The 13,962-nt window shown below is 39.8% G+C and overlaps 1 protein-coding gene across 4 annotated transcripts in view; it reads left to right on the top strand.

Moving 5' to 3' along the window:
- Positions 1-13,962, top strand: part of Map3k5 (mitogen-activated protein kinase kinase kinase 5) — a 260,949-nt gene that overhangs the window by 175,076 nt on the left and 71,911 nt on the right. For all 4 annotated transcript variants that reach the window (XM_008822054.3, XM_029558127.1, XM_029558128.1 and 1 more), the window contains 3 exons: positions 5,847-5,896; positions 8,822-8,917; positions 12,022-12,103. In XM_008822054.3, coding sequence (XP_008820276.1) covers positions 5,847-5,896; positions 8,822-8,917; positions 12,022-12,103 — 228 coding nt within the window. The remainder of the gene's footprint in view (positions 1-5,846; positions 5,897-8,821; positions 8,918-12,021; positions 12,104-13,962) is intronic.

Below are 13,962 nucleotides of genomic sequence, written 5' to 3' on the forward strand. Positions count from 1 at the left end.
GCACGATGTTCAGGGGTTGTATGGAGGCTTTTTGGCTTATTAGGAGGAAGGTAGTGGTGGTGGCAGTGGAAAATATATTTGCAGATAGGATGATGCAAAATCACAACTTGCTCCCTGAATGAGGAAGGAGAATTTAGACAGGTGCTGGTAGGAAATGGCATCAGTGAAGCTTCTTAGGATCTGAGAGCTGGCAAGAAGGCAACAGAGAGAAGCAGAGGAACACAGGGTTAGCGGGAAGCTGCAGAGGCATGAAGACTTATGTTACCGCTTGCTTGCTCTGTGACCTGGGCAGTCCACTTAATTCTTCCGGCTGTCACCTCTATATATGGAGAAAAGGCAATAAAAGTGTCTCAGGGGATTATTGTGGAGATTAGGTGAGATAAGCACCATGAATCCTCTAGCATAGGGTGAAATGGCAGGGATCAAATGCTTAATAATGTGGCTACTATAGCTGTAAGACTTATCTCACCTTGACATGAGAGTTCAGGAGTCTTGGACCCTGAAGGTTCACAGAAAAGACTGTTAAAAGAATTAGCTAGATATAAGGCAGGTAGAGACTTTAGACTAGGGTATGGGATTGTGACTGCCAAGTGACATCATTTGGAATGAAAAAAAAAAAGGTATGACTCAATCATTCATTAGGAAGAGAAACTAAAGGTATGGTGACTTAAATTCCAACTGCTCAGATAATTCTGGTTGGGAGTTCAGAAGGAAAACTTTGAACTATAGAAAAACCATAAAGAATTTCACCGGGTGGTGGCACACGCCTTTAATCTCAGCAGAGGCAGAGGCAGGCAGACCTTTGCGAGTTTGAGGCCAGCCCTGTCTACATAGTGAGTTCCAGGCCAGCTGAGGTTACAGGTAGACCCTGTCTCAAAAAGAAGAAAGAAAGAAAAAAAAAGAAAGAAAAATCACAAGGAATTTCATTTAGGGCTTGTGTAGGTGGAGCTGATGATCTGTGTGCACACAGAACTGTCCAGAGACAAAATCAAGACTCATCACCATAACTAGATATGTGTACTGTTAATATTTCTTTAGAGTGTAATGTTTTATTTACAGCACTTTAAAGTATATGTAGATATATTCTCATGTCATGGAGAGAGAGTGAGACTGGATGAGATTTTCATAGGCAAACCGGAAAAAGCAAGGTTATCCAGGGACACTTGGAAACAGGACAGGGCTGAAGGAATTAGCGATTAACAAGGTCCTGAAAATGAGTGCGGAGCCAGAATTTGGAAGACAGAAAAAAGTGCAAAAATCAAGCCAGAGATTTTTGGAAACAGTATTCTTTGCAGCTAGTTGTTATTGTTTGCTCTTTCCGGGAGGCTCTGAGCCTGGTATTGATTTTCTTATTTCTGTGACAACTATAGAGACAACTTTTATAGTAGGCTAAGAAATTCATATATCAGGACAAAAATCCCTAGGTGAAAAAGGGTTGCAGGTTTAGGCTGTGCGTTATCTGGCTTCAGCCTCCACTGTCTAGATGAGCCAGAAATGTGCTGTATTCTTCCCATTCCCTGTAACTTTGGTACTAAATTTCTCCTTGTTTAAAAGTTTAAGTTTTTCAGATCAATTTTCTTTTTGATGTGAAGTTGATTTCTTTGCAGACCCTAGTTCTACCCGTGTTTCACTAAATTTTCCCCTCCCCCTTCATGGGAGACCCATGCCCAAGTCCTCTGAGGCCCCAGAGCTGACAAACCGACATAAGACATTCTATTTTGATTCTGCATAGTTTAGATGACATTTGAGAGGGGGTGACTTACAAAGACATGGATTCTTATAGGCTGTTCCTTTTCCATGTTTGAAATGCACGCACCATCGGCCTCCCGCCTGCAGTCTTACTTGCTCCGTTTGCCTGTGCTCAATATGGCAGCGGCTCCACTTCTTTTTCCCAGTGTGCTCCATGTCATCCACACTCACCCTAGATCAACTCCAGCTTTTTGGAGGAACGACCAGGTTACACCATAGTGTCCTCATTATCACTGTCATTTTTCCTTGCTTTTTTAACAATAGAAGTGGTCAAATTGGAAGACAAGCAATAAAAACATAAAAACTTTATAATCAAAATAACTGTAAATCTGTAATTAAATAACAGGTAACCAACCAATTTAATAGATTTCATGTTACACAAGAAATGGGTTGTTTTGATATAGAATACCTAATTTTTCCGGAATGGAGGTTACTTTTCATTTGACATATTTCTTTACTTCCTTTCAGCATTATCTATCTAAAATGTGGAATAAACTGTTCTGTTATTCAGTATATGCTTTATACTGCAATTTTTCAAAACTTTAAGCACATTATGTACCAATTCCCAGAGGCTCTTGAAGAACTACTTTACATTCATGGGGCAAAATGAATTGAAATCAGCCTTTTGCCTCTTCTGTAGATTTTGCTCTTCAGTCAGTAGTTGAGGAAGTCTGCATGAATTAGTGGAAGAAAAACCTAGATCAAGGATGACAGAAGCTACATGCAGGACGTTTTCTGTGGTTGTTATTTGGAATCCCTCTTTTAGTTGACATTTAAGCACCCTTGGGCTATATGGGGGTTTCTTAATTCCAGGTGCTGCTGGCAGGGGCCCTGTGGCACCAGAGGCTGCTTACCCTCTATCACCAGCTCTAGCCAGTGCCTTTTAGAGGGGACACAGAAAACTGCAGGTTGATATCCATTTCCATTAAGCACACTTCCAGTTATAACTCCCAACTAAAACAGCTGAAAAAGTAAGGGAATGGTATTTCATATCAAGAGAAATTCTGAAGTGGCTTCCTTCTGAGATGGATTTTGTGTCTGAGTTCTCTGTATACCACTGGCTGTCCTGTCATGGTTTTAAACAGCTGCACTGGGCATTGCCTCACACAGCCTCCCAGAAGGGAGAGTCCAGCCCACTCTTTCATAACAAAAGCTGTATATGACTGAACCAATCACCAACAAAGGAAATGAACTTACAATGGCCAGTTTTAGACTACCCAGTTTTCACAACCCCTGAACCTGAACAACAACAGCAATTTTTTTAAGCTAAATAGGAGCAGCTGAGACGAAATGGTTCTTACTCAGGGTAGCAATAGGGCTTGCTAGAGTATAATTATTATTGTCACCCTAACTCATTGTTAACTCCTGGTTCTTATTCTTGCCCTGGGCATAGGATCTGAGGCTGACCAGTTCCTATAAAATGGCGTTTGTGCTGATTCAAATAGGTAAATGTGGTTTGAGTTCTGCTAGGGTTCTGTTCTGCCTTTTTAAACCCTGATTCTCAGACAGATTAATTCAATAGTTGGCTTTGCAGCTCACCAGTGCCTCCATGTGGTGAGTTCCACTAGCCTTGTGGGTGGAACCTAAGACCTCAGGCTTTGTAGTCCTGTGCATCTTGGACTCTGAGCTTACCAGCACTGCAGTGGAAGGTGCCCTGGCCCCTGGCAGCCTTTGAGGGGATCCTGGTATTCAGGAAGTGCTCTACTTCTTTCCTATAGAGTCAATCCAATCATCCTGGGTAGTCTCTCCTTGGATTCTCCCAGAGCAGGACTGTTGAAAGGTTGATTCATGTCCTGCCTCTTGATGGTGTTTGCTGGTTGCTGTGCTGTGCTGGTTTTAAACTGCTGCACTGGGCATTGCCTCACACCTCATGTGCTCAGTGGCTGCCTTGTCCACTATTCAACCAGCTCTGCTCTTGTCCCCACCTCTGTTCCTGAGTGTGACCTTGGGAATCAGCTCAGCAGCAGGCTTTAGGGATCAGGCTGCATATGTGTGAATAGTAAATAGATCACCAGCAAAGCTTCTGAGTTGTGTAGATATTTAGACATTCACCTGAGATCAACAGAAGTTAAAAACAACTTATCCAATTATGATCAGAGGGTATGGGATGCTATTTTAATTTGCCTTCCTCTGTATTTGTTTCCATTGCATGAGACCTTTTTTAAAGTGTGTATGTGTGTGTGTGTGTCTGTGTGTCTGTGTGTCTGTGTGTGTGTGTATGTGCACACAGGTGCACATGTGTATGCAGGCTTGTGTGCGTGTGTCTAGGCTGGAGGTCATCCTCAGGAATGCCATCCACTTCCTTTAGAAGAGGACCTCTCATTGGCCTGGAGCTCTCCAATTAGGCTAGACTAAATGGCCAATGTGACACAGGAATCCTCCTGTCTGCCTCCCCATTGGTGGAATTACATGTGAGCCAGCATTTTTACATGAGTTCTGGGGTTTGAACTCAGGTCTTTGTTTGCCAGGCAAGTGCTTTAATGACTCAGCTGTCTCTCCAGCCCTTTGTGGTAATGGTGGTTCTCCTTCCTCCTCCTCCCCTCCCCCTCCCCCCCTCCTCCTCCTCCTCTTCTTTTGTTTACAATATCCTCTCTCCCTGAATTTCATGATAGATGGAATCTGTTATGTGCTAATTCAGATAGAATCACAGTGACCCCACTAAGGTGCACTGACCTCAGTTTTTTAGTAATTTACACCAAGCTTGAGAGATCTAGATGCTTAAGGAAGCATTGCCTCACGAAAGGTCTAGGAGCTGTAGATATAAATTGTGAGTTTTGAGTTACTTTGGTAAAGGGGAGAGTTCTGGGCACCTTAGAACTGTAAGTCTCAGAATCCATTTCACTAGCCCAGCCAAGGCCTTCACTTCTTGTCAGTGGGAAAGAGTTTGTTTTCTTGGTTGATTTACATAATATACTATTAATTTTATGTCCTTGTTAGACATTTTTGAAGGGAATATAATTCATCTTAGAATTTATTCAATTTATATACATCTGAATTTGATAACAATTACTTTTTTCATCTAGATTTGGGAATCACTCATATCTATCATATACCAATTGAATTGCTCAAATATTGTGAACATACTGAGTTTTTTATAATAGTAGGTAACAGCACTTTGTACTTGTGATAGACACACTGTATATATGTGCACATATACATGTACACTTGTGCTACTAGTTTCTGAAGAAACAGACCTGCCAACTTAGTTTAAATTTTTATGCAGTTACTGGAGAGCTGACTGTGGTAATGCACTTTTGAAATCCCAGCACTCAGAAATCTGAGGCAAGAGTGTAATTGGAGACCAGCCTGGGCTACAGAGTAAGATCCTTCTCTCAAATTGAAAAAAAAAAAGATAATTCAGAAATAATTATCTTTAAAACTCTTCAGAGATTTTATTCAAATTAGTGCTCAGTCAATAACGTGCTTGCTAAGCAGGTGTAGGATCTGAGTTCCACCCTCAAAACCCACATTTAAAAAGCCAGGCCTGATGGTTTGAGCTGGGGAGTGGAGACAGGCAGATCCCTGGGGCTCACTGGCCACCCAGCCTAGCCTAATCGACAGGCTCCTAGCCAATGGAGAAATCTTCAGTTGGATGGTACCTGAGGAATGATACCCAAGTTTGAGTTTGTCCTCTGGCCTTCACATGCATTCACATGTGTGCTTACGTACCCAGATATACATGTGCACTTACACACACACACACACACACACACACACACACACATATGGAAAACAATTGGCAGTTATACAAAAAGAAAATAAATAGTTCTTGACTATAATAATTGAATTACTTTGATCTGTAGTTTTTATTCAACCTAAAAAATTAAAGCACAATAATTATAATTATACTTTTTAAGGTTTGGAATTTAATGATAATAATTTTTCCAGACCTTTTGGAAGCTATTTTATCGAAGTATAGTAATTATTAAGTAAACATCACCCTTGTGACTTAAGAACGAATTTCAGTTTCTATCAGATAATTTCTTCATGAAGAATTAAACATTAGGAAAAATGGCTGTAATAAAACCAAACTGTGATGTGACTTTCCATTTGGATGGCTTAATATTCTTTGTTGTTGCTGTTCTTCTGTGTTTCAGAAAGGTATACATGAGTGGAATTTTAGTGCTTCCTCTGTCAGGGGAGTGAGGTAAGTGTTTTTTAGAGCATTTTGTTTACTTAGAAGACATTCTTCTGCAATGTTCATAGCACGGATAAGACTTTATATCCTAATTCAAATTTTTTAAACATCTCAAGAATCTCCTTTTTATTGTTGTAAATACACAGTCTTCAGTTTCCCTATCTCTGTTGTGAAAATTTCGGTACCATGATGTTCCCTGCCACCTGAACCAACTCCATGCTTATCACCTGCTGAAAACATGCTCACCCTGGAGTAAATGTGAACTGTGGATCAGAATCAAGATGTGGCTGTAAGGGAGCCATGAAGAGGTTCTCTCTTGCTGGCTAAATTTTGTGTTCTTCTGTAGATTTTCTGTCCTTTAGGTTACCGGGACACTCTTAAATCTGTGGATCTAAAGCCTGCATGCCATCTACCAAGTTACACCTTACACCTAGTATAAATGATGCCATACGAATAGGGAATTTATTAAATTTTTTCCCTCTGGTCACTGTGAATGCAATTGTATTGTTGAGGTCACAATAACAAAGTTCAGTTCAATTCTGGCATTGCTGTCATAATGCCAGTGACTCAGAAAAATGCTGTTTGTTGAGAATTAGAACTGAGAGTATCTTGTAGAATCAAGTGTCACTGGTTAAGAATTTAAAACTTTGTTCTCTGGAAGCTCACACTACATCAAATCTTTTACATTCTAAACCAAATTGTGTTTACTACTGTTTATCCCCCACATAATAGAAATAGGAGACAACAGATTTCTGCAGGCCAGTTATGCAATATCCTGTTGCTTTTGTAATAATAGTAATTGGTTTTGTTCAAGCATGAACTGGTAGAGCAATGACTCACTGATAATTTTAGTTTGCCTGGTAGAACTACCTGTTACCTCACGAATGATCTGAATAGAAACAAGCAAGATTATGGGGCTGACTCATGTCTTTCAAATCAATACCTCCTCAAATACAGCTTTACTCTCTTAATATTTAATTCTGAAAACCACTCATTATCAAGGCACTCATTATTGCTGCATTTTTAATTTAATTTAATTAATTTATTTATTTTTATGTGTATGCGTGTATTGCCTGCATGTAGGTAAGTGCACTTGTGTCGTACAATGCCTGCGGAGGTCAGAAGAGGCTGTTGGATCCCCTGGGACTGGAGTTACAGACCGTTGTCAGCTGCCATGTGGGTGCTGGGATTCGAACCTGGGTCTTCTGCAAAAACAACCAGTGTTCTTAACCACTGAGCCATCTCTCCAGCCCCTATTGCTGCATTTTTTCAAAAATCCATTTAGTACAGTAAATGTGCACTTCACCTTATCAGATCCATTTTGCAGTGAATTGGCTTTTATTAATTGGGCCTGGCAGCCCTACGTAACAGTTCTTGTGACTCATGACATGTATACAGAATACCTCCATCTGGCTGGCTATTGCTAATTTATATGTTAGGAAAACTTGAGTTCTAATCTGTGACTTCGAAGAGAGCTAAATTTTTCTGGCTTCCTTCTCTATGAAGAAAACAAACCAGAGAACCATCCAACTAGGTCAGCAGTTTCCTTGCATCACCTCTGAATTGGCCAGCTCAAGTCAATGGCATTTACTGAGCACTAGCTATATGCCAGATGTTGAGTCCTATTCTGCTAAGGATATAAAAATGACAAAGAAGTGAACTCCTCTGGAAGAGGGAGCAAATAAGCATCTAACAACCAATGGCAATACAGTGTGAGATGAGCAGTGGCATGCTGGGAGCACAATCAGAGAACAGATGTGCAAGAAGGGATAGAAGTGGGGTAGAGAGGTGGGGTAAGGTCTCCCCGCTGGGCCTTAAATGATGATGGGAATTTTTTTTTTAAGTTAAAAAATATCTGGGCATGGTGGTACAGGCCTGTAATCAGGTGTTTAAGGCAAGAAGGGTCAGCCTAGACTACACAGTGAGTTTGAGGCCATCCTACCTAAGGCATATAGGAAGTCCCTGTCTCAAAAGCAAAATAAAAAATAGGGACTGGAGAGGTGGCTCAGCAGTTAAGAGCACTGGCTGCTCTCGCAGAGGACTCAGGTTTGATTCCCAGCACCCACATGGCAGCTAACAGCTGTCCGTAACTCCGTTCCAAGGGATCCAGCACCATCTTCTGACCTCTGTGGGCATGGCACAGCATGGGTGCACTTGCATACATGCAGGTGATACGCACATACACATAAAATAAAATAATAAAATATTATTTCAAAATAAAGAAGTAACAGGTAATAAGGCAATAAAATAGAGGTTGCCAAATTGTGTTCATGACCAAATGTAGCCCTTTGCTTGTTTTATAAAATTTTGCTGGAGCAGCCAGCCACATTCTCATTTGTATCTAAGGCTGCACCAACACTCTAACAGCAGAAAGGAGTGTTGGGCCTAAAAAACCTAAAATATTACCATCGGATCCATTACAGAAAACATTAGCCAACTGCTGGTATAAACCAGCATGGTCTAACTTACCAACTCAAAATTGTTGCTCTAAAGTAAAACAGTAGCTCGGTCTAAACCAAGTACTGGTCCAAATTGCTTCATTCCTTTAAAATCTCAACAGTCAGTGCAATGCTTCTATGGATCCCACAAATTATCTTCCTGTTCTAGAAATACTTGCCATAGGCCCAGAATCACCTAGGACTGGTATGTGTGTTTTTCCTCCCAGCACAGAACTCCCTTCTGTGCCAAATCCAAGGGGCGTATGGCTTATATGTTTACAAAACCCCAGAGCAGCCCTATTTCAAAGAGATGAGTAGGAATAATACGTAATTTTAGTATTATGAAATGGAGAATATTAGGCTTTAAAGTGTTTATCTTTTTTGTTATAAACAATAGTGTTGCCACATCAGGGTTGGATATAAAAAGTATTTTTCATTACAGATCTGTGGAAGTATTGATATTTCTCTGAATAATGTGACTTTTTTTTTGTTTCAGCATTTCTAAATTTGAAGAACGATGCTGTTTTCTCTATGTGCTTCACAATTCTGATGATTTCCAAATCTATTTCTGTACAGAACTTCACTGTAGAAAGTACGTATTTGTCATTAAGTGTGAAAAGAGCTGTTTGAACTGGATTTTTATTTTCAATTAATATAAAACATGTAGCGTACGTAAAGGATTAGTAGCTAGGCAGTTATACAAGTATTTTAGTTAGGATATTGTTTTTTTTGTTTTTTTCTTTTTTGTCTTTTTGAGACAGGGTCTCCTTATAGCCCCAGCTGTCCTGGAACTCACTATGTAGACCAGGCTGGCATCAAACTCACAAAGATCTGCCTATAATTATGTGGTATAGTATGGAGTCTGAGAATTTGGGGGTTCTGTTTAATAAATCAATTTTTTCTTAGTCATAATTATTTTTTCCACAAATAAAATATCAGCTAAGACTTACTAGTTGTTAAATACCAGTCCTCTTTTGTTTGTTTGTTTTCAGTCTTTTTGAGAGAGGGTCTCCCCGTAGCCCCAACTGGGCTGGAACTATGTAAACCAGGCTGGCCTTGAACTCACAGAGATCTGCCTGCCTCTGCCTCCCAAGTGCTGGGATTAAAGGGATGTGCCACCAGGCCCGGCACCATGCCTCATTTTTAAAATGCTTACTTATATATAATCACCAAATTTTCCATTCTCAAATTTTTTGGATAATCTCACTGCTGTCTGCAACAGTAACTCTTACCTCTAGTGCCTACTGGAATCACCTGGTGAGCATTAAATAAGTACCTGGGCCCCACTCCGGGCTAATTACAATTGGGTTTTCTGGTGGGGACATAGCCTGAGATCTGATTTACACCAATAAAAGAGATAATCCAAAAATCTATGTACTGCATTGTATGTTTGTATATGTTTCTCCCAGCTAATTAAACATTTCACATTCCATTAGAACATAGTGACTGACAATGAGGAAGACAAGCAGTGAATGACCATTTAGAAACTAGAGTGTGGGTGAAAGCCAGTTTGGACTTAAAATTAGAAGAAGTAAATGATCATTTAGAAGCCAAAGTATAGGTGAAAGCCAGTCTGGATTTAAAATTTATTGAGGATTGTTCTTATTCAAATAATCCCCATTTGACTGCACTGTTAATGACTGACATGCTAATCAGTAGACAGTCGTTTGTTTTTACCTCGGTGTTCACCCCAGACATTGTATCAATTTTAATCTTCAATAAAATCCTATTACATAAGTAGGATTAGTATCCTCACTGAAAGGAGAAAAAGAAATAGAATTTTTAGAGTTAACTATCTTAAAAGTCATATAACTAATAAGGATAAAATTGGGGACCTGAACCAGGCACACTTAAATCCAGAATCTATGCTCCTAAAATATGTACTGGACTGCCACCCTGTATATTCTGCCTTGAGATGGTCATATGGAAAAATTTTGCATTAGTGCTGATGTGTCTCTTTGCCTCAGGTCTTAAAGCTTACCTTTAAAGCCACCTTAAAATTATTTTACTTTCTCCTCTTGATTGTTAATTTTGTCTCTAACTCATTATGATATTTAATCTTAGAGTCTGTCTACTCATATTCCAATCAATCTTGGGAAATTTTTGTTTTCATGTCATTGACTTCTGAGAATGTGTAGTGGGAATGGGTAAATAAGGAAGTAAGCACCACAAGTGAACTCTGAAAATAGGCTACAAAGTCCAAAATAAACTTTGTTCACTGCCAGCTTCCCAATCAGCAGAACAGTTCTTGACCCTAGTAGATAGATACTCAATGAGTATTTGTTGAATGGATGGATAGGTGAATGGATGAATAGATGGATAGAAGAGTAGACGAATGGGTTGATGGATAAATAAATGGAGGAATGAATAGAAATGACATACACAAATAGGGTTTCAGAGTTGTGCCAGGTAAGCTTGTCACACCATAGCCCACTCTGCCCATGAGGTTAGCCTTGCATAGCATGCCCTGCCCATTAGATCAAGAGTCCTTTTTGTAGTACTTCCCTTCCTCTATGTGTGTGAATCATTCATCTTCTCTCTGAATGGACTTGACTCAGGGGCAAAGGACAAGTTTATTTTTCAGTTATGCTGCTTTGCTCTGAAATGGTCTTCAGAAATAAAACTTCACAAGGGCTCTTAAAATTGTCATCAAAAGAGAGGCGGCTCTGTCACCAATGTATGGATAAGCCAGTCTTCCCTAGTTCACATCAGATTTCAGACCACATTTATGGGATCTGCATTTATAATATTGAAGTGCTTACGCAGAAGATTTAGTGATTGAGATCAAATTTAGAGATACAAGATATTCTGCAATATCCAAAATGTTGCTTTAAAATAATGATAGCAGCATGAAAGCAACACTAATATTTAAGAGTGCACTGTGCTGTGTGTGCACTTTACAAGTATTACTCCAAATGATCTATCCAACAGCCTGTGAAACAGGTACCTGTATATCCCCCTGCTATCCCTCTAAGGGCTCTGAGAGGTGGAGTGGTTTGCCTAAAGTCACATAAATACTAATAATCTCGGTCTGAAAGCCAAGTCCACAATTTTAATATTTCTATGACCCTGTTTAGTATCAATGTTCTAATCCCATGTTACAATTGCTATTATTTGAAGTCATGAATTTCTAGAAAATCCTACCAACCTGTTTTCTTTTTGAGAAAAAAAATTGTTTACACTGATCCTGAAACTTTATTGCCTAAAGACTTCCAGGTTTTGCTCTGAAGTCTATTTGGGATGTATTTACTTACAATGATTGGACTCAAAATGTTTCAACTTGAGAGGCTGTGAGCTTGATCCAAATTACAGGAGACCAGCTTGGGCTAGACCACGCGGGGCCCCATACTCTCGCGATACTGAGCAGTGAACCCCAGTTCCTGTTGGCTGCACAGGCCGGGTGAGCAACCCAGACGCTGCACTGCGCTGGGCCTGTCAGAGGGTTTTAGGTCCATGTAACTGAATTCACTAGCTAGGTGAGATAGTCAACGCTTTGTTATACAGGGCTGTGTTCCATGACTATTGGCAAATGTTCTGAGCACACTAAAGGCAGGCAAGGCCGAGGGAGGACGTTAGGCGGGGTTTGCTGTCCAAATACATTTTCCATTTATGGTATTTTCAAATTATGATGGGTTTTTGGAGGTGACATATGTGTATTAATATTATATGTGTTATGAACGCCCACTTTCGTCGTAGGTTTTTTGAAATGGTGAACACCATCACTGAAGAGAAGGGGAGGAGCACAGAGGAAGGAGACTGTGAAGGCGACTCCCTGGAGGTAATGACCACGTTAAGCATCATTTTACAAATGAGCTATTGAAAGCCTACTGACAGAGGGAATTGTGGGATGGGGTTCATCACTGAGTGATGTTGTGTGGCATGGAGGCACTCAGAGTCGAAATTTTCCCTTAATGTTAAAACCAATTTCTGGAATTTTTGGTTGAAAAATAGTAAGAGGCTAGAGAGGAGCTCAGCAGTTAAGAACGCGCTCTGCCCTCTGCCCTTTCAGAGGACCCATATTCGGTTCCCAGCACTGCCTACAACTGCCTGTAAGGGCAGCTCTAGAGGATACATCCCCACCTCTGGCCTTTTTCAACACGCACGCACATGTGGCATTCACTAAAACACACACACACACACACACACACACAGACACACACACATAAATAAATAAAAATAATAAAAATAAATCAAAAGAATAGCTTAAAAGCAAACACTGGTCAGTTCCTCCAGAGGAACTGAGCTGTCATACTTATCTGATAGTGAATAACTGTGCCTCATCTGTGAAGGCCTTACTGGAGCTCAGTGGGTGGGCCACTGTGTCCCTGCAATTTTTTCTAGTCTCCTCTTAGGTTTGTGTAATTCAGGCACATAAAACTCAGTGAAGATTTCAGATGACAGGATTTCCTGCAGCCCCTAGTATGAGACTGTCCTTCAACTCTGTCTGTAGCCAACCCAAGCTACTCTTGAATTGAGATCCTCCTGCCCCCACCACCCAAGTTCTGAGGTTACAGTTGTGCAGTACCACACCCAGCTAGAAAATACATGTTTAATGTTAAAGTGAAATTGAAGGAAAAAAAAAACAAACAAACTATAAACCTCCTCCTTGATAGATAGATTTACTTTTTAGATAGTTTTTTATAATTTAATCTCCTTCACTGAACAATGTAGAAAAATATTAGATCAGTAGGGTAACAGTTGAGGGAAAATTTAAGTATAACTAATTGCTGATGCTATCTATAATTAGAGTCTATAATTATCTAGACATTAAATAGCTTTTATATTTCTAGGTAAGCCTGTCCCTCTTAAAGCTATAAAAAGATGATAGGCCTAAAGAATTGCCAGTTTATTGGCTTACTGTTCATAGAAGTAACAGTTAAGAATATTTATTTGTACATGTTTGTATTTTCTGACCAAGGGATTTGTTGGAACTAGGTCTCTTAACTACTATTTCAATCCTGTTTTGACTATTCATTGTCCATGTTTTTATTTGTGTTAGATTTATTTTCACTTGATACAAAGCAACTACTGGGGTAAAAATACTAAGAATGAAAACAGTTCAGTTGATAAAATAAAATTATGATGAGATTAGATAGGAAAATCCATAAAATCTTCTGAAATGCCACGCTTCTGGCATTTTTCTTTTTTAAATCATCAGCGTCTACCTTTTATTCCATTTCTTCCTTTGAATGAACGAAATGCATGTCACCAAAAGTACGTGTATATATAATAGCCAGGGTGTGGTAACCATTATCAGACAAGGTTGACTATGTGATTGACTGAATCATTTGGGACTAGGAACTACTTTAACCACATGCACTGCACAGAACAAGTTTAATAGCCTGAGAGTTTAGGATTATTTTGTCTAGCAGATTTTTATAAGCCTCGGTCTCTTGTACAAAGGGAGGTGGATCACTTTACAAAGAGTTGTAGCATATGGATTAGACTTTGTGAGAGAACCTTCCTAAATGGGCAGTTCTATAGCCAGCACTGTAACCTATTAAATAAGAATAGAAATGCTAAGGCTTTTTCCTAGGAACATCCACAGGATTCTGTTAAATCAGCTGACCTCACAAAAACCAGTCTATACAACATTGCTGTGACTCATTAAAGTGCCCCCAACTCGCCCTTCTCCAT

This window comes from Nannospalax galili, unplaced genomic scaffold (assembly GCF_000622305.1).
Source record: "Nannospalax galili isolate Female #2095 unplaced genomic scaffold, S.galili_v1.0 scaffold186, whole genome shotgun sequence".
Classification (NCBI taxonomy): domain Eukaryota; kingdom Metazoa; phylum Chordata; class Mammalia; order Rodentia; family Spalacidae; genus Nannospalax; species Nannospalax galili.